Raw genomic sequence first — 17,873 nt, forward strand, 5'->3', positions numbered from 1 at the left:
CCCCTAACAATCAAACCTTCACACAATCTTTTCAGAACAAGATAATGTATTGAAAACAATCGAAAAAAAAACCACGAGTTATAAAAAACAAAACAAAAATAAATAACATGATTGCTCCATCGGTACACAGTTATCGATTCAATTTAAAAAAGCTTTCTCATCAACAATGCCGGTATTAACTTTCTTTAACGATAGCAATTGTTGTTCTATATATACCGTATCTTATTGGCATGCCATATGTTGATTTATATTCATCGGTATACATATTTGTAACAAAAATATTCATATTTTTACATGTAGCAAAAACACTCCTGTATTGGATTGTAAAGTTTTTCATAACCTGTCTTAAAAATGTTGATATCCGTGTCCAAATAAGCGATATAAAGTACATGTTTATCTTATGTTCCACCATCGTAAATTGGATATTAAAATTGTACGTGTACTTCTATCTCTTTTATCATTGAGACATTAGGGAAGATTGAACGATATCAATACACTTTATTGCGTTGTTTTCATGCCGTGTTCTTCTCGGCTTAGAATATTCATCTCAGGCGCCTTCATGTGACAAACTGATTGCAGACTAGTGAAATCAAAAGTGATACCAAATGCCTCGCAGACAGTCTGGGAATACGTGTATTTGTTTGTTTCAAACACAGTTTTATTTTGATTTTAGTTTTTGCAGTTAGGTACATTAGCTTTTAAATAAAATGACTTTAGGAGGAAATGAGGTGCAAGGTTTTTTTTCGTGCATACAACACTACGAAAACAATTGTGTATTGTCAAATTTTATCAAATTTTGTCAAAATTATCTTTTACTAATTAACAATTTTTAATTGTCAATGAGTCCATGACTAATTAGTCATGGACTCATTGACAATTAAAAATTGTTAATTAGTAAAAGACAAAATTATAATACTTATTTTCATTGTTTTCTCATAAGATAATTAAAATATGAATGTGAATTGTCTTGAAAACTTGAAGATAATATCATACACAGATGCAATATACGGGAACTCTTGTTTGTTTTGCACACACCACGTTATGAATTAGCATACTCTCTGATTTATTCACTTTTCAATAAAGAAATTGTAGTTGAAGATAAACTTCATTTAAATATTGGATGATAAACAATAATAAAATTTACTTTTTATCAAATTTTGTCATATAAACCTTACACATCATATGTACCCTTCAGCTTAAACCAAAGAACCAATAAATATTCTTAAAAGCAAACTTTTAACAATTAATTTCTATGTCTGCAATAAATTTAGAAAAATTTATACCGCATGTCATTAGACCTTAATGAAAAATAAGTCATAGATTAAAAAAGTTTTTCAAAATAGCCATATAAACAAAATAAGCGAACAACAATGAAGGGAACAAAACCGGGAAATTAAAATACAGTACAACATAGTTTACAATTTAATTATCAAGTAAGCCTTCAAGAAATACATTTTGTATTTATTTATCAAATTATTAGAGTGTGCTTGATATTTTTTATTATCAGAATATACATGTATTTCATCAATTGAGGCCTTAGATCACAATATTCTTGTGTTTGATTCATTAAATAAAGTTTTATAACGTCACTTCCTCCTGGCCAATGTAATTAATCATTTACCATGTTTAAGTCAGTATCGATCATTTAGATTTTAAATTTAAACAAGTGAAATTAAACGTAGAATAAGTCAATAAACGAGAAATACTAAATGACACCCCCCTCCTCAATTTCGACCGAAATATCATCAATGATGTACTGTAGTATTAAAAACGATTTGAATATTTATTCCAAGACTGTTATGAAGTTAGAGAAAATAAAAATTGATTTGAATATTGACTGGCTGAAAAGTTCTCTAAACAATCAGAGTTCACTCCACTCGTTTTATACTATCTATTGTATAATTTGAAAATCTATTTCTCCATTTGACGAATGCAACATTGTGAATATAACATAATTATGAATAATTCATTTTTGCAATTCAATTAATATTGTTCTGTTCTACTAAACTCGCTTATATTTGTATTTAAAATGTTTTTCATTAATATTTTATATGTTTCAATGAAAATTTTATTTTTATGTTATTTTAAAACAGAACATTTAGGTTATAATAGTATAGTTATTGATATAATAGATCATATTCACGCGATTGGTTGACGCCTATCTTGTTTTTAAAGTTTTGAATTCATTATCTTTACCAAACACATTAAAAATTTACAAATTGACACATTCGCGATCATTGTGTTGGTCGATAGAACAAAAGAACAAATAAATAAAACAGACTGCCCTTGGAAAATCGAACATCAACACCAACACATAAATAAAACGATCAAAAATTTCTCTCCGAGAGTAAAATTTCTAAATATTGAATTTATCGGAAATGACTGTTCTGTGACGTGTTGTTTTTGCCTTTAAGCCTCTTCGATGACGTCAACAGCGGATACTATTGGCTTTGACAAGTGGTGTACCTTTATTTGCAGACCTGTAACCGCCACACTCCTGATTTATCTACAACTATTGCTAGTTTCGTACAAATATTGAAACTTCGGTAACAATCATTTAAGGCAATAAATTTTATAAACGATCAATATTTGCCACTAACTTACTGCTATGAACTCTCGAACTCTCTCCTTCTTTCTCTCTCTCAATTTATCATATTTTTAAATCAATAGGTAAATGTCATGCAATTAATAGCAAATGCAGTTCCTATTGGTAGAAGTATACTAAACATGAAATATATAATGATGATTTCACACTGATGAAAGTTCATATACTCTCTGTTAAATAGTATGTTGAATAACATAGTATGGGAATATATACATGGAAATTTATCGAGACGTACATGTATATAAATGTAAACACTGATATTTCATACATTAATATCTTGTAGTCAAAAATATTTTAATAATAAACAAATTTCAAAATTGAAAATAGAATTTTTGAATATAAAAATAAATATTCATCCAGTATGCTAAGAAAAATTCTTGTAGAAGTAGCTTTTTATAGCTGAAAATAAATCTAAAAATTTAGATTAATTTAACGCAGCGGAGAGAACATTTTTTAATAACAACGATGAATGAATTATTTATCAGCCTATCATAGCAGACTCTTAATATATTGCCTGTATATACCGATAAAAGGAACAGAAAGCAATTGAGGAAAATTGCGTATTATTTTTCCCATACCCAACACCTGAGGATTTTTATAACAGAAATTTGACGGAAAAAAATGCAAGACCAATAGGAGTGATAATTTATTAATGGTCGGCTCATCAACAAATGCGATATGCCATTTGTAAGTGCATTTAAAATTCAACTGTTTCTCCTTTTTGGTAAACTGGAGCAAGTTTTATCGATTTCCGTTGAAATATTATTATTAAAGATTGCAATCTTTTCATAAAAAAATATGCAAAAGTATGAGAAATAAGATTTAATCGCCACTTTAAAAATATCTGCATTTCATCTGTATTTACAGTCTGATGGATCAAAGATTTATCGCAGTTTTGTGCTTGGTGTGGGATAAATAGAGTGAACAGATTTCCAAACGATAGGAATCGACACTATCATATTCTACAAAGGAATATCTCGTTCACCATTCTAATTTTTTTCTAAATTTGAAAAAAATAACCTGTACATGCATCATCTGAGCAAAGTAAATCATTCTCACTTTATTGTATTTAGATATAAAGATGTTAACATCAAATGTTAATTATATGCAAACAAAATATTCATCCCTATAGCTTAAAAGGGAAGTTTTTTTTCAATACCTAACATTAATTCTAGTTTGATGGATATCTCCTAATTACAAAAATTGTGTTGAGTCATCATTTGAAATCGTTAAATTTAACAGCGAAAAAAAGTTCAAAGGAATGTTGCGCAACCGTACTTTATATCGATCAAGGGGTTTTATATATTATATAATCATAGAAGAATTTGTTATAAAAAATACAGAATTTATAGCATTTTGATGTAGTCGGAAAACGATCATTGATTTGTGATCCGGCTTGAGATAGGTTTTACTGTACGATTAGCAAAACGCTTTCTTCACGAAATATGCATGCACAAAGTGGTAGAAAAAATGGCGTCCATTGTTTGGTTAAACAGTCTAAGATCCCAAATAATTTGTAGCTTACTGTGAACAAAATGGCATTTATTAGATTAAAAGTGTTGCATTTTGCATTTGATGTCAGAGTCTTTCATAAATTTATTTGCATGCAGCGGCCATCAATGATTGAAGACGATCCAAAGTCTTCTTTCATCTCTTCTGGAAAAACAAATAGTCACGGTTTGAACATTTTGAAGGTATTTGCACTCGACATTTATAGAATAAATACAATGGAACGAACAATAGCTTTACCCTCTAAGTTTGTGTATAATGATATGTGTTGATGGTACTAAAATATTTGTTTCGAAAAAAGGGGAAAAATCCTTTAAGAGGACATATGTTCTTAGATCAGTGCCAAGAGAAGGAGCCAAAAGTCTTTGGCATATGGTACCTATAGGACCTACATGAAGCCCCCAAACCGAACTGTTTCTTTAAAATAGGATCATTGGAACAAGTTGGTCATTTGACTTCCGCGTGGTGTATTTTGAATTTGGCTGGAATCTCTGACATCTGTTGAAACTGAACAGAAAGCTACTGAGTTTGTTTTAGTGAACCCTTATAAAAGACCCAAGTGATAATATTTGCAACGTCTTCAGAAAAAAAGAAAATCTAGTCGCAGGTCGATCCTGACAAACCAGAACAAGAAAAAAGGGGGAATTGTTAACATTCTAGGAAGCATTCTGTGTCCACAATCAATAGGAGAAAGTAGAACCCAAAATCTTTTTCACCTGTTTATGTTTACCTTAGACCAACAGCTGTTGCAGTCCTGTCAGCACTGGAAAGAACAACTCTACATGTTCCGCTCTCTCGTATCTGTGTTTCTTTTTTGATAAAGGTAAAAGGGCTCTATAGCGGATTTCAGATAGCTTTCCTTTGGGTGAAAGGGATTTACGGTTTGAATCGGAGAGACCTTATCGACTAGTCTCTAGTAACCCAAGGTATACAACAATACCGGGGGATAGCACACCTTTTGGTCTTTTCTCTCTCTAGTACAGACCAGCATACAAGACCGAAGCATATCTCCCGAAGAAAAGCAAGAAGAAAGAAAAACCCCAAAGTTGATGTATTTAGACCCTTTCTATGGGGGACAGTTGGTAAGAGAGCTTATTTTGTATTTTCTCTTTGATGTGTATTCTTAAATTTGAATGTTGTTTGCCCTCCTCCTGGGACTCCATCAAATAATCATAAACATTACAAAGCAAAGAGGAGCGACCGGCTTCCGAGCAAACAAAAGGGTCTGCATAGTGTGGGCATAATTCACTACTCAGACCCACCGCTTTTTGATCTACTTACTGGAATGAGATAGACTAATGATAAGCGCGCGTAATTTTATGACATAAAAAAATATTTTGGCCTTTTGTGCAGTAACAAAACAGGTTTTTAACCGCCAAGTCGCAGCTTGATTAGCTTATTTCATAACTTTAGGTTGCCTTGCAAGATTTATATGACACTATGGTATCAAAGCCTGAATTTAGTTTTACTGCTACAAAATGCATGAGTTGGTGCCAGCACTACTCAAGGCTTGCGGCGCAGTCCAAGTTTGTTGTGTAGATTAATTATCTAGTAACGAGGAAATCTTTTCAAATCTGTAATTTATAACTTCATCTAAAATCAAATGGCAACGTTGAAACGTTGCTTATAATGATTTAATGATTATTTAAAGTTAAAATTTACTCTAGGGAAATATAAAAGACAACTGGATCTTTTAAGAATATACACAAATAATATCCTAGGACGGTCCAATGTACTAGAAATTCATCAGTCATTGGTGTTCTTCAAAAGGTACCTATATTTACCAAAAAAATTAAAACTACCCATCTTTCAACGTTATGGTACACTTTACACGACCCTTTTAAACTGCTACTGCGTCAAAAAAATAAATCACTTTTTCCTTTCTTATTCCTTTCTAAAATATTTCTTTAGTTTATGAAACGTGTCTTTAGATAGAAAGTTTTTCTCTGTAGAATAATTTCACAATGAAAATTGTGAAAAGATAACCATACTACTGTGCATTACATTCATATGCCTTTTACACATTTAAAAAAATTCATTTTTTGTGATGTAAAAAAAATCAGATAATCATTTTCTTTAGTCTAATGTTTAAAGGGGATCTAAGATATCTTATCAATGAAAAAAAATAAAAACGGGGGTTATGATGTTAAATCATGGAATGATAAGCAATAAATATGAATAAATACTTGCTGAAGGTTCTTTACTTTTAACACGATTAGTTACTATATTTGCTTACCTTTTTTAATAAAAATCATAATAAAATGATATTAAAAAATCGGAACCATCAAAAAATTTATATATACCAATGCCAAAAATATATAAGCATAAAGGCAAGATAGAAATTTGATGAAGTTTAATACTTTCTTGAAATAAAGGTATTACCTCTTTTCTTTTGACAATCTTATTTAATTTTTTTTAACTTAATATATTAGTATTAAAATATTTCGTAAAATAAAATGTAATCAATGTAGATTCCCTCTCATAAATTGGAGATCAGACCTCCATAGAGAGAACTCTTATTCCAGCAAAGTTTAGAAAGAAAACAGTTGATTTTTTTTACCCTCAAAATGAAACATCTGGAAACTAATAACATTTTGAATAATGATTATGAAAACGAAAAACCGCAGTACATGCCATTATTATGATGAAATCGGGATTCTGCTTGACTTAAAGGTATAGATTTTTTATAAACAGGTTACCCTTTAAGTTAGTTTACGTGCACTCACATTTCCTTTCTCTTTCGGTTCAATCAAACTAAAGCCTCCTGTCGCTAGAAGAGCTTTATCCAGTGAGATATTCAATATTCCGATTTAGAAACATATTCTGAAGACCACATTGAGATGAGTGACATATGTGATAATAAAATGGGACCCGTTATTAATTGTGTCAAAAATTTATCTATCCGAAAAATGATTGACACTTACACAAGATCTCTCTCCCGGAGAAGGTAATATTCGGTCACACGGACATGATTACAGGAGTTTAATTGAGATATTGTCAAAGAGGCAACTTGCCGCTTTTGATGCTTTGAAAGTGATGTAGCTATTCAAACACGAGCAGTTATGATAGGGAACAAATTCGGACCAAAGTTTCTTCCTCCCTATTTGCGTGTCTTTTACAACAGCCTAGCTACATGACTTCAAACAAATCTAAGTGTGTCCGTACGTGTTATCAATCAATTAATGATATTTAAGAATGATGTTGAAAATATCATAAGTGAAAATTTAGGATAGCATATGATAAAGCAAGTGTATCATACTGCAACATTTTGCATCGGCCATTTTGGGTCAAGAACTCGATACCAATCCGCAAGACTGTATAGATGGAAGATTTTCCTTATTATCCCTTGGATAATAGATTATTTTCTATTTTGTGGTTTAGAGTATCGTACATTTTAGCTAAGGAAAATACAGGTTCAAAAATCAGAAGAGAAAAGAAATCTAATCAAAAACATAAAATACTTACCTATTGCCTCTTGAATATTGCCCAAGTAAGCGAAAAAATAGAGGAAATAGATATCTCACTGTAATAACTTTATATATTGATATCACAAAATAAAGGGGATTAAAAATAGCAAGAAATACAGACAGTGTGAAAAACCAAATGAACCTAGCTTTGAAAGCACCTATTTTTAAAAAATATCATAAAAGATGAATCTTGCCTTGAGAACACCTATTCATTTCAAGATTAAAACATCCCAAGTTTAATCCAATTTGGTGAGTAAATGAGGCGTGAGAAAAAATACATTAATTTCATTAAGTGCACGAATTTGACAAGTTGATGATTTTATTAAGAGACACACGTTGATTTTTAAACTATTTTTTTAAAACCATGAGGATAATACATGTGTTGGTTACAATGTGTTTATCATTTTGGATCGGGTAAGTTACTTACAGATGCAGTATAGTTAGTATTGTCCAAGTGAAGGCCTGAGCAAATCATACCCCTCTATACTTAAAAGATATCTTTGTTCAACCCTGAGATTAAAAGAAATTTTTAACGAATGATAACTCCCATTAATTTGCTACAAAGGGTCAGGTAAAAACCTCCCACCATAATTCATGGTGTCAAATATTGTCAATTTCTCCCGTACTGGAATAATTGTGAAGTAGCATTTGGACGAATTAAGGCCTATTTAGTTCAATTTAAACGTTTGTTTAATAATTATACGCTGCTTGTCCCCTAAAACGATTTTTTTTCAGTGCGAGTGATACTATAGTAAATACTCTCGAGGGGGGATGTATAATTATTTTGTCACTTTAGATTCCTCCTTCAACAGGTTTATTGAAATATCTAGCGTGGCCCTTGAAATATTTACCTAAACCTATCTTTCCACACTTGATGTTTTAATCAAATAAATCTCAGTAGTTTTTCATTTACAAATTAAGAATAGGAAAGGTTCTCAAATTAGATATTGAAAAAGTATTTCATGACGTTAAGATAGGGCCGAGGAATTTTAAGATACCTAAATAATACTGTCTCTGGAACGTCTCATCTTTTTTTGTTCAAATTTGAGAAACAATGACGATATTTCTACTGTGTTAACGCGGAATTAAAAGTTTGGTTTTTCTTCACAAACAAATTCTGATGACCTTGCTTTGTTATAAATATTTTATTTTACTGAAATTAGTATCTTCTTTCTGGTTGCCTGGTTCCAGAGATATCCGAGGGCATATATATTCTAGTAAATACAAATAACAGAGGTTCAATGTCACCAATGATGCCTATCAAATAACCTTGTGGTGAATAAACATTTGAAAGATTTATAAACTATTCTAAATATTATTTACTCACATGTCATTTCAATATTGGGATTTTTTTAGTTCATCATTTCGTATTAGATTTTATAAAGCTTATATGAAATGATTAAATAAAAAATAATTTTAGATGCAGTGAAATCATCATCATCATCATCATCATCATCATCATCATCTTTTACTATTTTTTGAAAGAAAAATAATAATGAAAGTACTTGTAACTCATATGTACTTGGTATTACGTTCTTTCGTGCCTTATCTTCATTAGGTAGAAAACAAAGCATGATAGTGTTTTATAGGATACGTATATTTTGCCCCAGATCTAGAACACCGACGTTAATGGATAGGAACGTCGAACCCGACACCAAATAACTCATTAGCCTGATAATAATGATCAGATGAGTCTCAACTTTCTTTTGAATTATGATGTAAGTAGTACGATAAGCTTAGAAAAACATGTCGCGGAAATCACATTAGTTGTTGTTAATTACCGAATTAAAACCTCGATCTTAATACTTGGTCTACTTAATTAAACGCAATCTTTCACCATAATGCAACGAAAGCGATTGGCACACAAAGCTCAGAGATATTTGATCTATCTTTTATCTACTTTTTCTGGTCGAGGAATGTTTTTGGTCGACTTAAAGAAAAAAATCAATCGGATCAATTTTATGTGACCATTACGAAAAAAAAAAAATGTTGGACATCCCGAAGAATTAGTGGTACATGAATATCGTGTTTACTAAGCGGACAATAACTCTGGGTCAACAGTTTGCCTTTCTTGGAGTTTCATTGCTGTGGACCAACAAACTTATGTCATCAATATATACACAGGAACACCAACTTATGTATATCTATCTGGACTTTAAAACGGCATTGTAAGAGGTTACACAAGGAAACAAAGGCCGTAAACCAATAAACAAAGTTCCCACAGACAAAAGCGATATTTGCTGTACAAACGATGATTACTTTACTGTAATCGCTCTTGGGGACTTGCAAGAAAGTAATCTTACATGTTCATGGGTTTTTATCATTTTCTTAAATCAAGATACACGGGTACAAGGCCCGTAATAAAGGACTCTACGACAAAAGAACTGATAATGAGCAAAAGAATGTCAAAGGAAAAAGGTCCTGTTTTAATTGTTTTAAATACCAGTGTCTCTGGGTATTATATCAAATACAGCACAGCATATATACGAAAAAAGAAAGGACATTTGCATTGAACTTCATGAACTCGGACTTAATGAGAGCTTATTTCACATCTTACATTGTTTTGTTTGAAAAGGGACATGGAAAAGATTGGTTTAAATATCTTTGTCTCCGGCAATACAGACGCAGTTGGTATGACCCAGTAAAGTCCTCTAGCCATCCATACCAAATGAACCCATTTATTCACGACGATTGTTTGTGTTTATTTTTTGGTAAAAGTTGTTTTCTCTGTTTTCATTGTTATGTGATTATATGATCGGTCTAGCAGATGTATATATACTAGTCTTTAACTTGCAAAAAGCAGTTGCTCCCTTAAAAAGTGGTGGAAGGATATATCCCTTGATAAAAGCATCAATTTGACGACAATAAGAAGCAGGTCCTCTAAATATTCAAACTTCTCAGCAGCCCAATGGTTAGCAAAACCTCGAATGGCAACGAATAAGTATTGGTGGAAACAGTCAAACCAATTCCTAGTCAAGTGATTAGTGTTAGAAACAGTTAAACTTCTTACTATAGTATCGCGATGACCAAATCTTTGATATAGTCATATTCCTCAATGAGTATTCCCGAGGTTTACGACCAGTGTGTCTTTGAAATAGTCAAACTTCAATGTACTCACATGTCGTTTTTAGAAATTCATTGAAAGTGTTGAACTAGTTATTTCTCTATTATACACGCAAAATAACCTCAAGATACATAGTAGACAGGAGTTGAAATTACTCAAATTGGCCAAATTAGTCAAAGTGCTCAAGAATTCACGGGATTTGTAAATTAAGTAAAATCATAACCTTACATTAGGAGAACTGCAATACAAGAAAATTATCCTAAATGGTGTAGGAGGAATATCGTATGATGTTTTTGTGTTGACAGCGGATCTATTAAGATAGTACTTGATATATGGAGTCTGAAGGAAGCTAACCCAATGTTGTATCACATCAAAGAAAACTTGATTTTCTATAAATCACTCGTGTAATAGAATGTAAGATTAGAAAGGATTCGTAAACAAATATGTTTATGACAGAGGAAACCGGATTTATTATAGCTTATCTTTATGATTTTGTTTGTAGTGTACACGAACGCAATACCAATCGGTCAATACGGTATAACTCAATTGGGATGTCCCCCCTTGTCCTTCAGAATTAGATTTGTGTATAGAGATGAGATATTAACTCGTCGTTGCCAATATAGAGACCCCAGAAACAGATTAATATTGTGAAAATAGAACAATTGATACCCGCTCTTAAAAGGTATGCTCGGTGCAGTAAATGATCCAAAAAGGCCGAGACTACATATGGTATCAAATTAATATTGATGTGAAACATTTGAACGATAATAATCTAAGCATTCAAACTTCGTGGCTAAAACATGATCAAGTTTCGGAGTGCATCAGGAACATCATTATTTTAGTGTTGTATTATTAATAGATCCTAATCGCAACTGATCAACTTCAGATAAAAAAAGTCATTTGCGGCGTTTATGTCACTAATACGAAACAGTAGACGCAGGCGCGCAATGTAAATGAGAGGCGTAGTCCCCATCGACGTTCTATAAAGTTCAGTAAAAAAAAAAACTCGGAATCGTTTTGAAACGGAACTTGAACATGAAGCGAACAATGCTTTTTCGGGTCATTGTACACTTCCTTTACGCAATGCATTCCTATCTTTTCTTTTGTCCAAGTTCAATCCTTTTAAAACAAATTTAAATGAACATAGAGATCTAGTACTGACTGAGGTTCCGAACCGTGTGTATCTCTCTAACCCAGTGGATTATAGACAATTTTCGAATTCTCTTTGAAGACGAATTTATATCTTCATATGTAGTGTCACTATCGAGTAATTCGCCGCGAGAAATCTTTGAAAGGGATTTTCCAGTGCGATTCTTTAAACAGATACACCATTAACCTAATATGGGACGGAACTGATCGACGTAGGCTCATCAATAACCCGGCACCCCGCCCCCTGTTGGCTTGTTTACTCTCTCAATAACTCGTGTGTAGCCTCAAACGCTTTGTAAAAGACAGCGCTAAACAGCTGGTTTTTTAGTTTCAAGGATATGTTTGAATGATAAACATGATTTGATCGAAAGTAACTGTGTGCCATGACTATTCTTTTGTTTTACAGTGATAACACGAAGGGAGACCAATGTTTTCTATTTTGAGCGGATGAAGGAGAAAAAACAAAGGATCGTTGTAGACCATATGAATAAAAAAGACATGAAAACTCCCAGAAAACCTCAAATTACTTTGGAGAGGTCCGAAAGTTTAAGAAAGTACGCTTACAAACGACCTGATGCAAACACAGAGGAGTTTGTGCGCTACATTACTCAGTTTCAAGGTGAGCGTCAACCGACGAACTTGCGGCTTCAACGGAAAGCACCACTTCCGGAGATTGGGACTTCCGGACTTCGTGATTCTGGATTTTTAGATAAAAACAGTGATACGAGTGATTATGACGATACCACACTGGATAACGAGGTGGCGTCTGTGTACAGCAACAAGTCTAAGAACTCCAGAAAAGATCTCCATGTTCACGAAGTACTTACTCTAACCCGAGAACAAACTCGGGATAATTTGTTAAGCAAATCTTTATCCAACGGACTTGCGGACCACTTGAACGGAAATGTACTTTTCTTAAGACAAACTACAGACATTCGTAGGAAGGGAGGGGGACCCAATGTGAATCTCCTACCCAAGGTAACCCGCACCAGTAAACAACTTCCCCCAATAGAACAGTTACACGTCCCTGATCGCCCCACCGCGCCCTCCCCCTCCCGCACTCCCCCATTTTCCAACTCTGACGGCAGCTTTATAGAAGAAGAACCGGTAGATTACATAGACTCATCGTAGGGACAGACCGAGTTTGTTTGTGTTTTTATATTTACGCGGATTCATTTCAAGAACTCAAAAGCACAAAGACTTTTGAGATAGTGAAAAAACTAATATCGTGAAAAACTTTGCTATATTATTTTTTTTTTTGTTTTGGTCCAAATGTGATTTCAAATGTACGCATGTCTGTGATGTTGACCAGTTTTTATGTTACCTTTAGGTGCTGATTTATTAAAGCAACTGTGATGTTACATAGTGATATTTTTTTTAATTATGTAGAAAATTTCTGTTGTGTTTTTTTGGTAAGCCTTTAATTAAATGTAGCATATTTTTATTAACGAGGAAATTTGAATACATGTATTTCTCAAGCTTGAAGTAAGTGAAATTGTTGTTTGTATTTTTCGTGTATTTTGAATTCGTTACAGCTATAGTGTGTATGCGATGGTATAAGTGGTGTATGTAATATTACGACTTCCATTTAATGCTTAATGGCATTGGTATTTTCAGTGCTTTTGGGAAATATTTGTGAACGCATGTTATTCTTTTCCAAACATAAGCCATGTTCTCAGGGAAATCGTATCGTTTCTTTACAATATAAAACTTCAATCAAATAAATCGTTTTACGAATCACTGAGGCATCAATGTTATTTTTCAACCATCAAAGAATTTTGTCTTAAACAAAGGATTTAATGTCGTTATATGAGAAGATTTGCTTTGAGAATTTAATTTTATTTGTTTACACGCGGGCATAAGGAGTGACATTGAACCCATTGAATGTGCAATCAACCTAAAATGAAGTGCTCCGAATTCCAAGATGTCACTTTGCAGACACATGCCCAGCTAGTGTAAGTCAATATTAACAGCAACACGTTGTTTACAATGCCTTTCCCGTGTTGGGGTTGAAGGTCTCCAAATTAATTGACATTATACATATGATTGGGGTACTTGACAAGGATATTAAACATAGTTTGTTCCCACAATCTCTCGGATGTAAACAGAATGGGTCAGCGTGGATCATGTCGTGCAGGCACATGCATGATTAGAAACAGGAAATTCCGAGGAAAAAGGCATGTTGTAGAGACAAAAGCATTATACTTATCTTTTTGGCATCTTGGTTTTTATTCTATGTTTTAAAATGCATGCACTTTAGCAGTATTGTTTGATATTTAATTAAAATACATATATAAATACATATCCTTAAGATCTTTTAAAAACTGCATTCATAAATGCACCGCATGCATGTGATTTTTTAGAACCACTTCGGGTTAACTCTAAAAATACATTTCACGAGTACTTACATCACCGTTCATTCACAAGTTTAACAGAGGCAATAAAATTGATCGGGGAGCTCAAACGAATTACGCCATATTTCATATAAGAGTGTAAAATTTTACGGAGAATATTTGCTAACCTATAAATTATAAACAAGTGCTTAAATGAAATAGGTGACCTAAAATTTCTGTTTTGTAAAAATAGATTACACGTGGGAAAACGATTTCAGCACAATGACTAAATGTACATGTAACTACCACTGTATCCAAAAAATGCTAAATCACCTGAAAATATTCTTAACATATGCTGAATAATTCGATTGTGTTGTTGTTTAAAATACCCTGCACAAACACACACAATCCTTTGGAACCAGATGAAAGACACGCGGATCAAATGACTTCTCAATACTCCTAAAGATAGTCGCTGTAATTGTGTGGTTCAAACACAATATTTGAGTTTTAAGCCATTGTCCTCTGATAAGTCACCTTTGAGGTTTGATTTTGGGCTCTGTTCGTGTGATGTATGACCTAGGGGGATAAAGTCTTGCCTTATAAGGTTGGTCAACACATTACAGGAGTCTTGTTTGAAGTCTGTCATTTATTGCACAAATCAAAAATGCGCAACATGCACATTTATCAGAACAAAGGTCAAATGCAATGAATTCTTGGTAAGATATATAACCGAAATAACATTTAAAATTCAAATCTCAATTTAAAAATATGTTCCATGAGTTGAGAGAGCATAGAGTATACATGTTCATCTCAATTGTAAGTTCAAAGACGGACACATTTTGTACTTGGGTTTTTTTTTGATAAGCAAATAGTGCAAAAATAGTACACTGTAGCTGTTTTGTGTAGACATAATGTAGGTTCAAAATTCCCCATTCTTTGATTAGTTTTACAGAAAGATATCAAATAAAAATGCGTATGCTTTGGTAAATAAAAGAAGTAAGAAATTCTCCTATAGTTCATCATCATGTTATAAAAATCAACTCTCTCTCTCTCTCTCTCTCTCTCTCTCTCTCTCTCTCTCTCTCTCTCTCTCTCTCTCTCTCTCAATTATAAATGTATGCTTAGTCGAATTTGATCTCTATACACGATCAAATTCTATTTAGCAATTTAAATAAATTGCTTAGTTTGAAATAAAACACCAACCAAAATCTCAATTTCTACCGAATATGGGTGTTTAGTCAGAAAAAAAAGATGACCAAATAAAGCGTGGAAATTAAGACTTTATTTACATGATGGTTCTGTCAATATTATTTCAGTTTTATAGGAATTACACTATTATATTACATCATCGATCCAGTGAAAACAACATGATTAATTTGATGCTTATTAGTTTGTACTATGGCTTCATTCCTTAATGCAAACACTTTGGGGCTTACAATCTAAAATCTCGAAAAGACACACAAATTCTAGATTTCTGGTCCATTTTCAGCCTTCTTAAATAAAACAGGAAGAAAAAGAATAAATTATAATTTTGATTTTGTAAACAAAAGAGAAGAGAAGAAAAGTACATCTTAATCAAAATTACATTTTCTGATTGATTAGAATAAATATATATGGTGCTTTGGACTCTGGAGTCTGTAGTCCAAAGAAACACAATTTGAATATCTTAAGGATTCTCAAGAAATGTTCTGAAAAAAATGTGAAAAAAAAATGTGATCAAACATTTGAAGCGACAGGATATGTATATCTGTATAACCATTATTTCGTTAACGACAATTTGAAATAATCATATTCGGTGTTCTCTGTAGATGGCACGCGCACTTAAACAATATTTTTGAATAAAGAAAATTATACCTGCTGCCAAGTCAAATATTCAGCCGCAGGAATATGAACATGAATTTAAATGATTTTGAATCAAAGTGCTACATGTTTATAAATAAAAAATAATTACAAGGTATAAAATTCCACGAAAACGCGTGACCACGAATGACGAAACAGCCGACAAAAAAAAATCAGCCTCAGTGAGCTTTAGAATCAAATATAGCAGGCATGTCTGTCAGAACGAAATACATCAGAGAGTCATGGTGAGATCTTAATTTGATTCAATTTGCCAAAGAATTTTTTATTCAAAGAAAAAAAAGTTTTAGACATCTTCAAACACCGGACCAAAAGAGTGAACACTAAAAACACAGCGATAGCCATCATTGAAACTCCATTGAAAGTTGCGACTCCAGGCGACAGTATTTATTTCCAGTAAAATAAACAGATTCGTGTTGATGTTAAGCAAATTTCATTAGAATGTTCAATACAAAATGATTACCCTCCCACAACTTATGTTCAATAGCCGGACATAAATAGCTGACTGAGTAATTGAATTTTTTTATCCTTCTCTTTAATTATTATAATATCTTGCATGCTGCTTCTTATGAATATATGAATTTAAAATACTTTCTTACGCTTATTCATTAATATGTAGAAAAAAAAAGCTTTTACTTGATGAAAAACTGGAACTGATTATCTCAAACAAAATGAAGCCTTGATTAATTCATTAAGCAGATTGTCTCTGTAATTGCAAGTTTCTTCTAAAGTAGAAGTAGAACGAAATCGAATGTCATCATAGGAGATTTTTTTCCCTCTTATGCATGATTATACTTGGAAATTATTCCAACGTTCATCTTTGATCAGAAACGAATTGAAGAGAGGCCATATTTACTGGGCATCAACATACACTATAATCAAATCAAATTGAATAGAAGCATCAGCACAAATTAATGATAAATGGTTTATAACTTTCTGATAATGATAAACTAGGATATTATATAAATTTCATTTCAGATTGATTAAACATTAGAAAGTCTCCTTGTAATGAACTTAGAACTTTAAACATCATTTTAATTTTTTTAAGCTATGTAATATTATTTCTCCGAATAAAAATAAAATTATTCCAAAATAAACCCGAAACTGAAAATCTCCGTTGTATAAAATAATATTTTGGTAAAAAATATTTTGGCGTTTACATAAAACATGCATAGATTTTGAATTATTGCTGGACAAGCGTACATTCTTGATTGTTTGATCCTTACCGTCTGACTAAATGAAATTGAAATTTTATTTTATAATTTCTGCGATATACATCCATACAATGATATATCATGGAGAGAAGGGTTTACACTCTACGGCTCTCCGCTGATCTCCTCGACCCATTTCTACCGACCCTTATTAGAAGCGGTTGCATAGCGCTTGCTACCAATACACCCGGCTTGTAGTACCAACAATTCACACGTGTTTATACTGTCGTGAATACAAACTAATAAAATTGATGTCGCTAATCCCATTAAGGAAAAATTATGACCACGTGACCCGTGCCTGTAGTTGACTTCTTTGACTTCTGTGTTTGTAGAGGATCGTGAGTTTGGTAAGCTGTTGATTTTGCCATACAAGTACCAGAGGGGTAACGCATTGAAATCTGCTCCTTAAAGCTTTTGTTTGGAAAGTTTTGAGGAAGTCCAAACGATGTGTTTTAATAGCCTTGAACTGATCTAAAAATGTAAACGATATCAACCGTGTTTACTGTGGAGATTTGTAATACCTTTTACGTCCATATAGGTTTCATGGGTGACAGTTTTAATGAAACACCCTATAAACCTTTATTAGGCTGGTATCTGTGCCCCCCCTCTCTCTCTCTCTCTCTCTCTCTCTCTCTCTCTCTCTCTCGTAAGAATATTGGCTAAGATATTGATTCTAAT

At 32.6% G+C, this 17,873-nt stretch overlaps 1 protein-coding gene across 1 annotated transcript; it reads left to right on the plus strand.

Moving 5' to 3' along the window:
• Nucleotides 1–4,808: 4,808 nt before the first annotated feature.
• On the plus strand, nt 4,809–13,535 carry LOC128178560 (uncharacterized). Its single transcript, XM_052845796.1, has 2 exons — nt 4,809–5,196; nt 12,201–13,535. The coding sequence occupies exon 2, from the start codon at nt 12,242–12,244 to the stop codon at nt 12,923–12,925; it is 684 nt and encodes a 227-aa protein (XP_052701756.1). The 5' UTR covers nt 4,809–5,196; nt 12,201–12,241; the 3' UTR covers nt 12,926–13,535.
• The last annotated feature ends 4,338 nt before the right edge of the window (nt 13,536–17,873 follow it).

The sequence above is a fragment of the Crassostrea angulata genome, chromosome 3 (assembly GCF_025612915.1).
Source record: "Crassostrea angulata isolate pt1a10 chromosome 3, ASM2561291v2, whole genome shotgun sequence".
Taxonomy (NCBI): domain Eukaryota; kingdom Metazoa; phylum Mollusca; class Bivalvia; order Ostreida; family Ostreidae; genus Magallana; species Magallana angulata.

Bases quoted from the DNA above. Each gene is read 5' to 3' on its own strand.
- LOC128178560 (XM_052845796.1), top strand. From the start codon at position 12,242: ATGAAGGAGAAAAAACAAAGGATCGTTGTAGACCATATGAATAAAAAA.